This window comes from Choloepus didactylus, chromosome 6 (assembly GCF_015220235.1).
Source record: "Choloepus didactylus isolate mChoDid1 chromosome 6, mChoDid1.pri, whole genome shotgun sequence".
Taxonomy (NCBI): domain Eukaryota; kingdom Metazoa; phylum Chordata; class Mammalia; order Pilosa; family Megalonychidae; genus Choloepus; species Choloepus didactylus.
This window is the reverse complement of record NC_051312.1, coordinates 129462936-129480634: the sequence shown is the minus strand read 5'-3', so window position 1 is coordinate 129480634 and position 17699 is coordinate 129462936. Positions and strand designations below refer to the sequence as shown.

The 17699-nt window shown below is 47.2% G+C and overlaps 1 protein-coding gene across 3 annotated transcripts in view; it reads right to left on the bottom strand.

Annotated features, from left to right (window-relative positions):
- Nucleotides 1–14298: 14298 nt before the first annotated feature.
- The window catches only part of TTC12 (tetratricopeptide repeat domain 12), a 62644-nt gene continuing 59243 nt past the window's right edge, over nt 14299–17699 (bottom strand). For all 3 annotated transcript variants that reach the window (XM_037841480.1, XM_037841481.1, XM_037841484.1), the window contains one exon: nt 14299–14475. In XM_037841480.1, the coding sequence (XP_037697408.1) occupies nt 14400–14475 (76 nt within the window). In that variant the 3' untranslated portion in view covers nt 14299–14399. The remainder of the gene's footprint in view (nt 14476–17699) is intronic.

The window sequence follows — 17699 nt, the reverse complement described above, 5'->3', positions numbered from 1 at the left end:
CACTCCTTTCTCTGGATTCTCTGCTTCTTTCCTCCTCACTGACATCACCCGCAGGAGGTATGCTGGCCCACATCTGGGGCTGCCGGTGAAGATGGAGGAAAGCTTCCCAGCGCTGGGCCTGGGGTTTCCTCAGTTCATGGAGTGACCCTGTCATCCCAGAGAACCATAGAGTGGGACACATTATAAGCACTTGGACAGGTGGGTCTCCCCAGGGGATCCCAGGGCAGGTGCTTCTGGGGAACAGCACAGGGCAGTGCATTGTGGGCTGCTTCTCCCCCACGGCGGGGCAGGGTCTGGGCTGAAGGCCACAGGACACAGTCCTCAAGTTTGAGGAGCCCACCTGCTAGAGGAGGCAATTCCTAGCCTTTGGTCAAAACCTACAGAGCCCCTCATCCATGTCACAAATCTTCCAGACCCCTAGAAAATGACATAGGCATGATAGGTGACCCGAGACTCCAGGTGGAAACTGGAAAACTTGCTCTTTCCACAACAATTCACAGACAGCCTCCAGGATGAATTCTGGCAAGCAGACAGAGGACCAAAGATTGACCCAGAGGTAGGGGTCACAGGGACCAGTGTAATAGCCCCTATTATTTGAGCATTAACCTTGTTCCGGGAACAGTAGCTACTTTACTTACTGTATACACTTTACAGATATTACCTTGTTTAAAAACATGGCAGCATCTTGAAATCAGCATTTCCCTCTTCTCAGATGAGAGGACTGGGCTCAAAGACAGTAAGTCATCCATGGTTAAGCTAGTGAGTGGTAGAGCTGAGATTCAAACCCAGATCTGTTTGGTTTCCATGGGAAAGGGTTGGGCATGGAGGAGAAGGGGTAGGCTTCTAAGAATATGGGAAAGAAGGGGCATGGGGGAAAGAGTCTTCCTCTCCGGAGAAGGGTGAAGGTGATAGAACCTGTATCTGAAGCAGGAGAAATACCCCAAAGGCAATGTCAAGGGAGGAAGGCAGAGCACACAGAACTTACTGCCCCTGGAGCAGCCCTGCCTGCCCCTGACAGGTCCCAAAGCTTCTCCCAGGGAAGCTTGGAAGATGGTAGAGGTCAGGAGGTCGAGAAGAGGCCTCTCGCCTTTCCCTGGGTGTGTGAGTTTGGAGATGGAAAATGCAAACAGGCCACTGCCCCTGGGAAGGGTGACTCAGGCCCGATCTCCGATGTTCACCAAGATCTGCCTGGGTGACTGGAGGAAATGCCAGGGGAGGCCAAGTGGTTGAATGGCTGGAATTAGTTGGGGAAATTCCCCTTGACCCAGTTACACCTGAAACGGTTCTCCAGGGAGAGCAAGAAACCAGAAGCTGCCACCAGCTGTCTGCAGAGGCTCTCTCGGGAATGTTGAAGAAAGTATTGTCCCTGGAGGAGGGGATACCCAGGGATCAAGGCCAGGGCTCTGCAGGAGTGGAAGTGGAGGGACATGCGAGAGCCAGGGCATGTTCCTGCCGACCCACCGGTAGGAACGGCCAAGCTGTGGGCTCAAGGCACGGCTGAGGTTTCTGAGGAATCCGGCAAATGGGGAGCTCCTTGCTGGCAGAATAGACCTCTATGTATATAACCAGACTGGAGTCAGGCTGTCTTTATCTCTCCAAAGTGGGCCAGGATTGAAGCCTGGTAGTCTTTGGATAAACTTGGGAGAAGTTGTAAGGGGAGAGGACCCTACTGAGTGTAACGTCATAGAGACAGACAACTCCTAGATCCCTCAGTAATAGCTAGGGTGATACGTAGGGATTTGGGACAGAGCAAGGTCAGTCCAAGTCCAGTGGCTCCCAGGTCCTGCCTGGCTGGGAAGTCCACGGCCAGTGGAGAGGACAGGCTTGGAGGGGAAAGCTCCGCCTTCAGCTGCCCACTCCTACCCACAAAAAGTAATGGATCACAAGGTGGGACTAGTAGGACCGTGACCCAACCCCCCCAGAAGGGGAAAGAAACATAACACAAAACCACAGGGGATTTGCCCCAAGATGCTGTGAGTCCTTCTTATTGACTTCTACCAATGTATTTTGTTTTGGCAGATCCAGGATGGAAATTTTCTGTACTTGGAATTATTCAATGAATTGTGTGTGTGATTGTCTTCTGGGTGCTTGAACATTTCAACCTGCCACCTTCAGATTAGTGAGCTGGCAATACTGGGAAGGTGCTGAAATCCCATGTGAGTCATTCAAAACCAGAATGACAAGCTAACTCGCCAGCTGTTTGCATACAGGGAAATTCCCCAAGCTGCTCTCCATTCTCCAAAGGAGGAGACCTGGGCAAGTTCTGGCAGGCTCCAGCCTCTGGTAGCCTCTGTCCTGAGGTGAGGATAAGGTTAGTAAAATAAAGGAACGCGAGCAGGAAACTGGAATATCTGCTCGGGAAGCAAGAATCACCCAGAGAGAAAGCACATGGGGCAATATGGAGCAGGGGTGAGATGCAAGAGCATGTGAGTCAGTTAGAACTACGTTCAAACCTTGACTTTCTTCTACCACTTGTCAGCTACTGGGCTTTGGTCACATTACTAAATCTCTCTGGGTTTTCCCCAGGAAAATGTCCCTTCCTTGCTTCCTTTTTCCCTCCTTCCTTCCCTCCCTTCTTTCCCAATCAGACTGCTTCAGCCACACTAAAAGGAACCAGGATCAGATTTTGTTTGTTTGTTTCTTCACTGCCAGGCTAAGGAGTTTGTGAGGAACCCAACTCGTAAAAGTCAAAGAGCCTCAAATAGACTGGCAGAATGTCAGCTCCTGGACAGGAATCTTGCTCTGTCTTGTTTGCTGCTCTATCCCCAGCACTTGGCATGTGGGAGGGGCTCATTTAATATTTGATGAATGAATGAATGAAAGGGAAGGAGGCAGAGGCTGACTTCTGGCAACCCTCCCACCTTAGAGAGCCTTTCTTAGGGTCTTTTCTAGTCACAGTGAGTTTTGAGTTTTGTTGTAGCTGGGCAGACGTTTCCTTTACAACTTCCACTTCTACCTGCAATCCAGGGCCAGGATGCAGAGGCCTCTAGAAAGATTCTCCTGGCAGCCCCACCACTGTGACTGCCCAAAGACTCCTCCCTGAGGAAGATCCCTCAGACACTCCCGTCACCACTGCCCCCCAGCCATATTCCTTACTATCATTTGTGACACTGCATGCATATTTTTATAAATACACTTTTCCAAGAAAAGATCTTTTCTGATGAATAAGAAGAAATTGGTGGTGAGGCTTTAGGAATCAAAGCAATCCTAAAACCTGTCGTATACTGAGACTTTACTTTGTGCCAGACTTCATCCTGAATGCTCAACCTGCATTACCCCGTTTAATCCTCTCAACAATCCCATGGACTAAGTCCCATTTTTATAGGCTTAGAGAAGCTAAGTAACTTGCATAATGCCATACAGTTGGTAATTAAATGACTTGAACCTGGCTTGCCTCTTGCCAAGGCACATATTTTTAACCCTACACAGTATGGCTTGAAAAGCCATGACAAAGTCAAGTATGGGGGACTGTTAGACTGTGAGGCTCACTCAGGATGTGGTGGAGGGGCCACGTGTCCTGAGACTAGGACTGGGCAACAGGACCCCCTGGGGCACAAAATCAGCTGGAGATACTCAGAGATGCTCCCATCTTCCCTCAGCCTGAAGGGAAAAGTTTTGCCTCCCAGGTGGATGTGAGGGTGGGTGAGCTGGTACTGAAAAAGTAGAGCTTTGACTAAGATTACACTCGTCAGGGACTTTGCCTGCATCTAAAAGATATCTTTGGAAGCTGCACCTGTGGAAAAGTCAGTATTAGCTTGATCAAATTTGGCTTCTGGAGAAACTTCAGGATTACATAGTCACAGTGGAAGTGTCTCTTTGTCTCTCGTATTGGCTGGGAAGAAAGCAATGTATCCCTGGCACTATCAAAAACCTTTTTCACCACTAAGAAGGAGACTATGCCTGCTTGTAAATTTGCAATTAAGTATGGTAACTTGGACTGTGTGGTGTCAAGCAGATGGAGATTCAGGCTGGGAAGAAGGTCCCTCATGGATTTCAGCCAGACCTGAGCTATCTTTCCTCTGTCTCCCAGAGGAATTACTCAGAAAAAAACATAGAAGAGAAAGAAGCTGATGGTCAGGAGCAATTTAGAGTGGAGAAGCTGAGTTTGTACGAATGGAAACCGAAGCACCCTCCCCTTTCCAGAAACACAGTAGTGGGAGATACCTACTGTGGGGCACAGGGTGCAAGGACTGGCTTTGCAAAGCTTTGGTTTTGATCAGAGACTCTTGGGAACTCCTATGGGAATTGCCAGATGATGGGATAGAATGATGTGGGAACAGGTAACCAAAGGAGACTATAAGTCTTTATGCCTTGAAACTCACAAAGATAAAAGACCCCATCTGCTTGGCCTGGTAAGGGAAAATCTGGTCTGGAGACCAAGAATGGATCAGGGGACTTATGGAGACATATGAAGAGCATACTTTCCTGCACCAGCCTTTGGTGTGGTCCAAGTTTCATTCATTTCTCCCCATCTTCCCTCTCTTCTCCCAACCCATACCCATCTCTGCCATGCCCTCTTTCCAACCTAGGAAAGGACAGCTGAAATATCACCTCTTCTAGGAAGGCTTTTCTGACCCCAGTGTCCCTAGCTGGGCCAGATGTCCTTTCTCTGTGTTGCCAACATTGCAGTCAGTCCAATGGTACAGATTCTCTGTGTGTCCCTCCTTTTCCTATGACTGGGAGCTCCTTGAGAGCAGTGACTATCTTATTCATCTGTATGTACCCAGCACTTATCCTACTGCCTGGCACAATGGGTATCTAATCAAGGGAAGCTATTATTCATTGTAATAGTGCCCAAACCATTACCACTGGTGGGAGGGTGTTGAGAATTTGGAGTGACTGAGTCACCGGACTTCACCCCAGACTGGCTCTCCCCTGCTAAATTTCACCATTCCAACAACAAATATTTATTAAGCATGTCTTATGTGCCAGGCACTCTTCTAGGTACTTGGTCACATCAGTGATCAAAACCAACAAAATCATGGCGTTCACATTCTAGTGGGAATGGGGGACAGAGTGCAAACAATAAACAATATATCGTGATAAATAAGTAAATGACATTGTATGTTAGAATGATATGTCTCTATTAAGATATTTTGCTGGGGAAAGAAAGGAGCTAGGAGAATTAGGGCAGGAGAACCTCGGGTGACATTTAAACCTTCTTCCCAGCCTGAATCTCCATCTGCTTGACACCACACAGTCCAAGTTACCATACTTAATTGCAAATTTACAAGCAGGCATAGTCTCCCTCTTAGTGGTGAAAAAGGTTTTTGAACGTGCCAGGGATACATTGCTTTCTTCCCAGCCAATACGAGAGACAAAGAGACACTTCCACTGTGACTAAGTAATCCTGAAGTTTCTCCAGAAGCCAAATTTGATCATGCTAATACTGACTTTTCTACAGGTGCAGCTTCCAAAGATATCTTTTTAGATGCAGGCAAAGTCCCTGATGAGTGTAATCTTAGTCAAAGCTCTACTTTTTCAGTACCAGCTCACCCACCCTTACATCCACCTGGGAGGCAAAACTTTTCCTTTAAACTCTAGGCAAGACTAGAGAGATGAAGGGAATCATTTGGGGGGTGGTTATTGATAAGGGCTCTTTTGCACAAAAGTCACAGAAAACTCAACTCAAACTGGCTTAGACAAAAAGGTGATTTATTATCTCACTTAATGGGTATGTCCACTGATGGTCTCAGGCATAGCCAGATCAGGGCTCAATGATGCCAGGCTTTCCTTAATTCCATCTCTTGCTTCTTTCATCTATGTTGACTCTTTTCTCAGTGAAACCTTCCCCAAGGTTGGCAAAATAACCGAGGCAGTTCCAAACTCATATCCTGTCCTTTGAGCAATCCCAGGGCAAAAAAGGCTCCTTTATTTCCTTTGCTCTGGCAAAAGTCTGTGCTGTGCTCTGATTGGCCCTCCTTGAGTCACATGACCACTGCTGGCCCAATCGCTATGAGGAGAGGGATGTGCCATGCTGTCATTGGCCAGGCCTGGATTCGAGGTTAGCTATGGCTCCATTTGAATCCTGTGGAGTAAGGGTGGGGGTGGGAGTGGTTCCCCGAGAAAAATCGAGGTGTTGTTACTAGAAAAGGGGAAAAGGGTGTTGGAAAGCAAATTACACTTGTCCGGCTTTCAAGGAAATAGTGAGTCAAAGGCCCAGACCCAAGAAGTGAGCTGACCTGCCTGAGGTCATACACCTGGCTGCAGGCAGAGCTGACCCTACCAACTCTTGCTCCACCTGCCTCCAGAGTGCCACGGACATAACCTTCTGGGGTCCCCTTTTCTAGCCGCTCTTCCCCCACTCCAGCTGCTGAACAAACGATGTTTAGCCACCACCCCTGCAGAAAGTGATTTCTTCTTAATGACCCTGATTACAGCAGTAAACAGCCCAGCTATATGGAATGACCTTATTTCCATTCCTGCTTCAATTCCTGACCTGAAGTTCATACAATCTGAGAAGCCAAAAAAACAAAACAAACAAACAAAAAAAACCTGCATGTTTCTTTGTTACTTTTTTAATAATCCAGAGTCTTGGAACCCAACCAGGACTAGGGACCCTAGACCAATAGCACTTCAATGGAAAGGAATGTGAATATCTAAAGGACAATGGGATCTGATCTGGTTCTAGTTGTCAGAGGTTCTTCCTTGGTGCTCAGAGGGGTTCGTCTCTCTTGATTGGGTTAACAGGGCAGACTGTATTTCTTCTGATGTCCTTCCAACCTGTCCATGGGAGAAAAGGTCACTGCTGGGTCCAGTAGAAATAAAGATCAAACAGGAGAGGACCTATTCATCAGAGGAGATTCCTCCATTCATAAACTGCTGTGATGTTGGTAGATTGACAGAAGTCTAAGGACTTCTAAATGCTTCTTTCTGTTTGAAGGGCACCAGGCACCCGCCACACCCAGACTTTGGAGTGATAACCCTGAAATCCAAGGTATACTAGGCCCCCAAAAGATACATGCACACCCAAAGCCCTGGAATCTGTGACTGTGCCCTTATTTGGTAAAAGGGTCTCTGCAGATGAAATTAAGTCAGGATCTTGAGATGAGATCACCCTATCAATGGGCCCTGATCCATTGACAAGTGTCCTGACAAGACACAGAAGAGAAGACACAGAGGAGGAGAAGATAATATGAAGACGAAGACAGAGAAAGAGACTGAAATGATGCAGTCACAAGCTGAGTAAACCAAGATTTGCCAATGGCCACCAGAAGAAGCTGGGAGAGGCAAGGAAGGAGTCTCCTCTAGAAACTCCAGAAGGAACATGGCCCTGCCAACACCTTGATTTTGGACCTCAGGACTTCAGGACTGTGAGAGAATAAATTCCTGTTGTTTCAAGTCATCCAGTCTGTGGTCATTTGTTACGGCAGCCCTAGGAAACTCACACACAAGGGATGGGGTTTGGAGAACCTTCTGGGCCAACCAAGCCCCTTCCCATCTGCCCTTGGAGGGTGTTTCTGTAATCCAAGATGGGGGGGTGAGTGGATCAAGGGTCAAGGTTCCATCAGCACTAAGGGGAATTTTTGCTTGTGTCCAATTTTTCACCCTGATAATGCACTGCTATAATTATAATGGAAGTGGATGGGGAGACGGTCATTTTACCCAAAGGCATTTTATAATATTGAGCACAATGCTTGACACGTAGTAGGCACTTGATAAATATTTATCGGACAAATGATGAGCTTTTCAGGAACATGTTGTCATTTCAATAACCTTGGCTGAGAAGCCACTTGGTGTACAGGACAGATGCTGGCTCTCTGCCCGTCTGAGGGAGCAGAGTGGTACCTGGGACTCTGAGCATCTCCAGTTTGTAGAGAATGTGCTACTCATTGCCCACCCCCATGTGCCTCCTCTAATGTATTGCCCTTCAGATAGGGAGGTAATCCTTTGCAGAGGGGAGATTTAAACTGTTCTCTAACAGACTGCTGATGGATTAGCAAGGCTTGCTGATAAAACCTTAAAAGGGCTGGCGTTTCATTTTCCCCTTCACACTCAGGGAGCAAGTGAAAAGAACTGTCCATTTTGCTGTACTGTGGCTGGGCCAGTAAATTAATGAGTGGTGGGCAGTGGGCAGCGAGACTGAGAGGTAAGTAAAGGCTGAATTCTGGTGCTGACTTGGCCATAATCTCCTTGGGGAATTCTAGATGAGGCATTGAATGTCTGGATCTCCCTTTCCTTAGCCTCAAAGGGGGAATAAAGATGCCTACCTCACCAGGACATCCTACAGATGAAACAAAATCGGAGACATGAAAGGCCTTTGAAGAAGTTAAAAGTGCTCCCCATGCATGGTTATTGTCACTATGCTTCAGGAGACAAAGTGCCTGAGGCATCAGGCTTCTCTGGGGCCTTGGCATGAGGGCCTCTGGCCTTCATTTCCCACCCCGTACCGTGTGGGTATGGTCAGGCGCATCCTGGTGGCAGCCACGTCATTCTCTGAGGCAGGTGGGAGCCAGAGGAGATGCCGCCCCACTGACCATCCCTCACCAACCGTGACTCTCCCAGGCGTCTGCTCCTGAGGAAGGAGCCAGACACAAACTCAAGAAAACGTTCCCTCCAGAATGATCTGTCCTTAGGGTAAGGTTATTAAACCCCTTCTGTACACATCTGATTCTCTTTCTCTTGTCCACAAGAGTTATCCCAGGAGAAGAAATGTTCCAGGTTCTTAATGAATTGAAATTCCAATTGGAGGGAAAAAGTATGAGGACACACAGAATGTAGTTCTGCGGCATCACTCGGGAGTAGGAATTCAGAGAGGGAGACAAGCGCAGGCTGGAGAGGGTTTTGCTGCAGTGGTGAGGGCTGTGGGGCCTGGAGGGCCCGTGTGCAGATCTCAGACCAGTTGCTTAACCTCTCTGCACTGCTTTCTTCATTTGTAAAGGGAGAATAATAACAGTACCCACCTCATTTGGCAGAGTATAATACCTAGTAAGTATTTAATAAAATATGCCTATTGTTTTTACGATGTTGGCCTTTGAGGATGAGTAGGATTCAAGGAAAGTCAAGGAGAAGGTCTTTTAAGTGGGGGAAACAGTGGGAGAAAAAGCAAGGGAATGGGAAGAAGATTTATGCAGACAGATGTTAGGAAGCTGGTCTATGAGAAAAGGCCTGACGAGAGCCATCACAAATATTAACCAGGCTACCGGGAGGCGCTGACACCAGGGTGATGCACAAGGACGCAGGGCTAGGGGTTGGTACAGAGGACTAGCTGGCTTGGATGGGGACCAGAACCCAACCCTAAAATCAAGCAGACCATAAGGCTCAATGGGTTTACTCTGTGTGGGTAATGTGCAAAGGCCATATATAACTGTATCAATATTATTTATAAGGACAAATAATTTGAGGGGTAATAACAGATATGCCTATTTTAAATTATACCTAAAATGTGTGATTCATAGCTCTCATTCATAGGAAGTGTATGGAATGCATGCAAATCTTACAGTAGCTCGAGTAAGATAATGTGAGTACTTAATCGGTAAAACATCAAAAAATTAAAAACTCTAGCCTCTCACTACCCCCACACCCATACACACACCCCACACACACACATTGCACACACACCACCATGTACACATGCACGCACCCACACACGCACACCACACACAAGCGGAGTTTGCCTTTTATCCTCTAGGCAATTGTGAGAAGTTGCCTGAGGAGGGGTGCGACTAATGAAAGTGGTATTTATTTAAGAGGATTATTCGGGCTGATGTGTGTAGGACAGCTTAGAAGATGGAGTGAGATGGGAGAGCCGCACAGTTAACCAAATCCAGTGCCTGGGCTCTGCCTGTCATTTTCTAATCTCCACCTGATATTGATAATGAAGTGCAGGGTTCATGAAATCTAATACAATTAAGTGTGCATTTCAACCCTTCTCCCTCTCCCTGTGTCCTACCCTCCTTTGATTCAGCCATCCTCACCAGCCCAGTCCTCCAGTCCTCTAGACTGGTTTATATTCTGGATTACATTGAATTTGGAAGCACACTTCTCTATCCCCCACCTCTGGGGCAGAGTCATATATGACTCCTTCCAATCCTGATAAGAATGCTCACTTTTAAGAACTCTGGGAAGGAACACACATGCATAGCCAGGCAGGGGTCATCTATGGAAGCAGCCAACTCCAGCATACTTACCCAAGTGGTCGTTTCCACTTTCCCAGGGCTGACTGTGCCAAGAACAGGGTTGAGAGCTTTGCAGACATCATCTCACTTAATCCTTGGGGCAAACCCATCAGGCAGAAATATCCCTCCCTTCTACTCTCACCTTCTATAGACAAGGCAGTTGAGGGGTTAAGCCATCACTGAAGGGTTTGCAATGTATAAGAGGTGGAGCAGGGTTTAGGATCCCTGATTCCGCCCTCCCAGAGCCTCCCTGAGTCCCTATCCTGTCTCTCCACCTTTAGTTCAGAGGGTTCTCACACAAGGCTAAGGTGAGGCCAGCTCACCTGGCCAGCCTCCTTGAGTCTCAGATTTCTTACTCGTAAAATGAGGGGGCATGGACAAGAGGTTTTTGAGTACTGAAATGTGTTTAGCAAATGAAATCAAATGGAAAATCCCCAAAATGGAATTAGAGGATCCCTAAATTATTTTAAGCTTGGACATTCTGGGATCCTTTTTCCTTACCACTCTTTTCAATAATTACAACTCTCCTGCCGTTCCTTTGATCCAGCCTCAGTCCCCCATTGCAGGTTAACCTGCCCATTCTTAGGTGAAAATTCCTCTCCTGCTCCTGAGAGATGAACTCAATGCACGTGCATGATGTGCTTGCCAGTACTTGTGGCTCGAGGAGAAGGGAGAGGCTCTGTTGAAAGAGCAGATGGAACTTGGGAAGATTAAAAGCTCAAATGCACAGTTGGAGACAGACGTGTGACAACAGGAACTGACAGACACTCACACTGGGCAGCTCCTTACAACACGCTGGTGACAGGAACCCCGCTCAGAACTGGGGAGACCTGAGAATGGGGGTGGCCGGCAGCCTGTGCTCCCTCTGCTGCTCTGCTGCCTGCAGGAGAGAGGGAAAGGCAGACAGAAAAGCCCAACAACTGCTTGCATTCGTTAAGGTGAGCCCTGTCTTAGTTTCCCAGCTGCAATCACAAATAAAACACAATGGGTTGGCTTAAACGATGGGAATTTCTTGCTCACCATTTCAGAGGCTGGAAGGCTGGCTTCCACCTGGAATTGGTATCTTCTGGATGGCTGGCAATCCTTGGGGTGCCTTGGCTTTCCTGTCACATGTTGACATCTTCAACTTTCTCTTCCAGGTTTCATTGACTTCTGGAAGCCTCCATGTGGCTTTTCTTCATCAAGCCTCCAGTAAAAGGATTAGGGCCCAACTTCACTCCATTGGGCCGCACCTTCACTAGACATATCTTCAGAGGATTCTATTTATAATGGGTTTGCACCTACAGGGATGGATTAAGAATATGGCTCTCTGGGGTGCATAATTCAACCTATCACAAGTACCTGGGGGGGATGAGAAGAATGGTAGGGGTGGGAGGGGGCACATAATGACATCATGATAATTTCTGGTCTAAAAATAATAGTCACGATTAATGAAGTACCTTCTATTTTCCAGCCACCTATGTGAGGCACTTCAGATATATCATATCCACCAACAGAGCACTGTGAGGAAGGGGTTGTTGCTCCCATCTTACAGAGGGCCCGGAGGATGGTTATTAAGTTCCATCTTGGCCACATCCTTAGCCACATCCTCTTTAGGACAAGCAACCCCAGCTCCCTTGCCCTTTGAACCAGCAGACCCTGCCTTCCTGGGAATAAGCTTGGACCCCCAGGTAAGACTCCCAGGTGGGTAGGGTGGTACCAGTGAGCAGGGCACATGGACATGAGGCCTGTCTTAAACACATGCTTGGTCCCACCCCTACCCACCCAAACCCCCCACCCCAACCCCTGCTGTCTGGGAGCCATGTATTGTACTGTGTGTTATAAGATAAAGGCCGGTAGCTCCACAGGGCAGATGGAGAACCCCCCTAGATGTATAAAACATCTCTTCCCACCTGCGAGAGCCAGCCAGGAAATCCCCAGGTGCAGCCAGGCCTTCCTCCAAAGCGGAGAAGATTATTGCTCTCAGCAGGCACTCAGATAGCAAAGATAATCAGATGATTTGACATTCCCCACTCTTTAGGGAAGAGATTACATGTATAATAGCCACTTTCGAGAGCCAGGGAGGATGAGCGCAGCCAAAGAGTGGGAAAAGGAGGGGACTGAACCTCAAATCAAAGGAGACAAGCCTGTTGGTTATGTACACAGGCAGTCTTTCCTATTTTTAAAGCTCCACTGAATTCTCTCTGAAAACAGCAAATTTTGCAGCCTCTTATTTTCTTCTCTGTGCTCTGTTTAGCATCAAGCCGTCTCCCTTCATAATTCAGCAGCGTCTTGAAGGGAGCGTGTTTGTGCAACAGGACAGAGCAGGTCAGGGCTTGCTGCTGTGGCCTGGTATTTACCTGCTGCCCTGGGACAGCGTTACGGCACCACCTCCAAGGGCTCCAGGGAGCTCACTTCTGCTCCGCATGGTGCGTCCATCCCAGAAGGAGGGTCTCAGGGCTCTTGATTTCTTTCTAGCCCCGCAATGTGCCAATTAACTGTCTTGATTTCAGGAACAAAGTTCTTAATTTAAGCCAAGGGTTCACTCAGGAAGAACCATTTCTTTGGGTGTTACATTAGATTCCCAGGGTAACAAAGTACTGCAAATTGGGTGGCTTAACCAACGGAATTGTATTCTCTTACAGTTCTGGAGGCCAGAAGACCAAAATCAAAGTGTTGATAGGGACAGGCTCCCCCTGAAGGCTCTGGGAGAGAATCCTTCCTTGCCTCTTCCAGCTTCTAGTGGCTTCTGGCCATTCTTGGTGTTCTGTGACTTGAAGCTGGAGCACTCCCATCTCCGCCCCTGTCTTCACATGGCCTTCTCCTTGGGTGTCTTCTCTTCTTATAAGGACACCAGTCATTGGCCTTAGGGCCTACCCTAACCCAGTGTGACTTCCTCTTAACCTGATTTCGTTATTCCAGATGAGGTCACATTCACAGGTACCATCACAATTCAACCCACTAGGTTTGGCGAATGAAATCTCCCAATAGGAGGATTTCCTTGCTTACATGCTTTAGAAAGTGCCCAGCTCTGATTCCTTAAAAGACAGGTGCTTTGCCCTTTTCCAGGCCCCTCACATTTAAGCTAAATGATGTTACAGTCAACCCCTCAACCTCAAGATAGAGTCTGGTAATCTCTTATATTTACGTAGCATTTTATAATTCCTAAACTGCCTTTACCGTTGACACCTCATTTAACCTTCCCAGCAGTTCAGGAGGTAGGTTGGACAGGTGTTATTCTAGTTTTGCCAGAAGCAACAACCAAAGTGCAGAGGGGTTAATTAACTTGCCCAAAGTCACACAGCTGGAAGGGTAGGACCTGTGACTCTTGGCATTCACTATACCACACAGGTCCTGCCTCTTACCCTAAAATGATCAAGTGATTGTTCTGAGAAGTCAAGGATCAGTATAACTTATTGGACTTTTCACTTCCGGATGTGGGATCCACAGGTGGCCCTGACCAGTTTAGAGAGGTCCTGGGGCAAGAGAAAGGGCAGAGTGCCTTTGGGAAAGAGGTGGGGGTACAAGGTGGGTGAGGGAAACAAATATGTCTCTATCAGTCAGGCCAGTGCAGAAACAGAACCCCCTGCATTGGTACTTTTAGCAGAGAACAATTTAACACATGGAATGGGATGCTTACAAAATTATCCAACAGGTTAGAGGAGTGTGCTAGGCTGGGCCTCCAGGAATGATTCCCAGGATCTTCCAGTGCTTCCCTCCAGAAGAGCCTCTCTCCACCACTTGAACCACTGAATTCAAGAGCACATGCCACGGGTGCAGTCCAGGCTTTAGGAACCACCTTCCAATGCACTGTCACTTGGCAGAGGCTGGAAATGGACACTGAAATGTGACTACTAAAAAGTCTGATGTTTCTAGTATGTTACCAGCAAAACAGCAAAAGGGGCAGGAAATGGCATTCGATTGGCAGAATCTAATTTCCATCTGGCACTGCTGCTACAAGGGAGCCTGGGAAATGTGTTTTTTTATCTGCTGTTGGTTGTCAAACAAGCCATCGCATAGGGAGTGAGCCTTAGGCTGGTTCCTGTGGTGAAAACTATGGACTGGCTTGCTCAATGTCTATCATACCCTCCTCCTAATTTCCTTCCTACTCTGCCAGAGGCTGGAAACCAGCAGAATTAAAAAAAAAAAAAAAAAAAAAAAAAGACATTTCCCAAGAGACAAAACACTCTGAAAACAGATATTCAGTTTTGGAGTGGATACTTAAAGGGTGTTTATTGGCACAAGAACAACCCATAGCATACTGTTGTTTATTGCAAAAATGCAAACAAGATACCGCATCCCTCAAGAATCTTTGATGTACTTCATTGTCGAGTTGAGAATTTCCATCCCATGAAGCTCTCTCAGTTGCAGAGCAAACCTGCCACAATCGGAACACAGAATGCAGGACATAAATGCCATAGTTCATCCATCATTTCACCCAGGGCCATCCCCTTCTTGGTTACAGGCTAGCTAGGAACACCAGGTCTCTGGACTCTAGGTGAAAAGGGAAGTGTCTGTGACACTGGGATCTCCAAAGATGAAAGGGGGTAAGGCCCTCAAGGAGGCCCACAAAACCTGAGAATGCCCCTGTTGTGAGTGGCAGGCATGGCAGGCTCATCGGACAGGACCCTGCCCTCTGGGACTCCCCAGCCAGTTGCCACTTGGGACCTGTGTTGGTTTGAAACTGTTACGTATCCCAGAAAATGCCATGTTCTTATAATCCATCCATGTGGGTGCAGGTTTGTTGTGGGTAAGACCTTTTGATTACGTTGTTTCCATGGAGATGTGACCCACCCAATTCAAGGTGGGTCTTAATCCTTTACTGGAGTCCTTTAAGAGCATTCTCAGAGAGAGAGAAGCAAAGAGAAAATTAAAACTCCCCAGGAGAAGCAAGGGCCCACAGAAACCTAGAGAGCCATTGTGAAATCAGGGCCCAGGAGAGCAGGACCAGCAGATGTTGCCATGTCCCTTCCCATGGGACAGAGGAATCCCGGATGCCAGTGGCCTTTCCTCAGAGAAGGTATCTTCCTCTTGATGCCTTAATTTGGACATTTTCATGGCCTTAGAACTGCAAATTTGTAACCTAATAAAACCCCATTGAAAAGCCAAACCATTTCTAGTATATTGCATTCTGGAAGCTTTAGCAAACCGAAACAGGACCCATTCTGCTAATGTACATTGCTCTCTATAGAAGAAAAGATTTTATCTATTCCTTCCATTTAAACAATCACACTGAACTTGAAAGGACCTTAGATGTCATCCAGGCCACCCATCTCATTCTACAGAGGAGAACTTGAGGTGTGGGGGGGATGCTTAGCTGTTAAGGGAAGGAGCCAACAAGGCCAGAGACTACTCCATCCACAGAGGACCCCGTGTCTATGCCAGGGCCACAGGTGAGCACCTTCAAGAAGCATGCATGAGGCATTTAAGCACATCAAAATAGGACCAAAGCAGGACAGGAGTCTACACTAAAAGAGAAGCAGTGTCCACAGCTAAAACAAAGAACTCTTGCCTTGGCTTTTTGGGTGGCCTCAGATGTGATGTTTCATGAAATGGCGGGGGAGGGGGGGTAGTTGTTTCTAGAAAAGTAGAGAAGAGAGAAAGGAGGGGGAGAAAAGGTGAGATGGTAGGAGAGGAAGAAGCAGGAGAAAGAGAAGGATGAAGGACAGTGAGTGAGTGGATGGAGAGATGATAGTGTTAGCTTGGAGCCATGTTCACCAGAAAAACTTGTTCTTAAATGTAACCCATTCCTATGGTGTGAACCCTTGTAAATAGGACCTTTTGATGAGGTTACTTCAGTTGAGGTGTGGCCCAACTGTATCAGAATGTCGGGATGGGTCTTAATACTATTACTGGAAGCCTTTTTGAGCAGAATGAAATTCAGACACAAAGAGAAAAAGCCACAGCGAGCAGCCAGCAGCTGGAAGTCAATGGAACCGAGAAGCCAGGAGAGGCCCCATGTGCATCACCATGTTTCAGAAAAGCCAAGGACCAAGGATTGCCAGCAGCCAGCCCCAGAATGCCACAGTCTTCTGGGAGAAAGCACTGCCTTGGCGACACCTTGATTTTGGACTTCTCCTAGCCTCAAAATTGTGAGAAAATAAATTCCTGTTGTTTAAGCCAATCCATTGCATGGTATTTGTTTCAGCAACCACAAAACTAAAAGTTTTTGGTACTGGGAGTGGAGTGCTGCTATTACAAATACCTAAAATGTAGAAACAGCTTTGGAATTGGGTAATAGATAGAAGCTGGAAGAATGTGAGGTGCTTGATGGAAAAGGCCTAGATTGCTTTGAAAAGACTGTTGTTAGAAATATGGATGCTACAGGTATTCTAATGAGGCCTCAGAAGGCAAAGATGAATGTGTTATTAGAAACCAGAGGAAAGGTGATCCTTGTTTGAAAGTGGCGTAAACTTAGTGAATTTGAGTTCTGGAGTCAGACAGAAGGCAAAACTTGAAAGCAATGAACTTAGATATTTAGCTGAGGAGATTTCCAAGCTAAGTGTGGAAGGTACAGCCTGGCTTCTCCTTGCAGCTTATAGTAAAATGTGAGAGGAAAAGGATAAGTTGCAAAATGAAGTCTTAAGCAGGAAGAAACCAGAAATTGATGGCTTGGAAAATTGTGAGCCTATGCAGATAGTGTGCTTTGAGCTTGGAGTCAGAAGTAGCTCTATTAGGGTCATCCCTGAGCTTCTTGAAAATGAGTTCCCAGAGAACAGGGCTCCCTTTGAGGGTTTAACTGAACATGGAACCAGTCAGCCATTTCAATGGAAGACAGAATTGGAAATTCAGTTATTCTTGAAGGATCTGTGGAAAGTCCTTCTGCCTGATGGTTTGGACCTTTGTGAACTACCTGCAAAGCCAACAAGGTTTTTGTGAAATATGTATGAGCAGAACCACTGCCAGCCTGGACAGAAAGGGACAGAGAAAGGACAAGTTGAAGAAAGAATAACTTCAAGGGCAGAACCATGGAAGCAAAGGTCTGGACCAAAGATATCTCCTTGGGCCAAGAGAGTGGCCCACCCACACATGCAGAAAGGGCAGGTTCACCCCCGCATTTGCAAGAGGCAGGCCATCTGCCCAGTGCTTGGAATGAGCCCTGACATTCACAGAGAGCCTGGCTGCTACCCCAATGCTCGGGGGTGGGGGTGGGGGGCTTATCCCAGTGTTCAGGGAGAGCATGGCCACTGTGCAAGCACTGGAAGAGGTGGGGCGACCAATCCATCAGGCCCGGAGGACAAAACATCCATCCATAGATGACTCTCAGACCTTGAAATCTAACACAGTTTGCCTCACTGGGTTTTGGAACTGTTTGGAACCCATGGCCCCTATTTTCCTTCTAAATTCTCCCTTTCGGAATGAGAATGTTTATCCTGTGCTTGTCCCTCTGTTGTATATTGGAAGCACAGATAACTAACTTGTTTTCTAGGTTTCACAGACAGAGGGGAATTATGCCTCAGGACAGGCCACACCCATAACTGATTTTGATGAGACTTTGTACTTAGCATTGTTACTGAAAGGACTTAAGACTTTTGGGATGTGTGATGGAATGAATGTATTTTGCATGTCTTTTTGGGATCCAGAGGGTAGAATGTGGTAGCT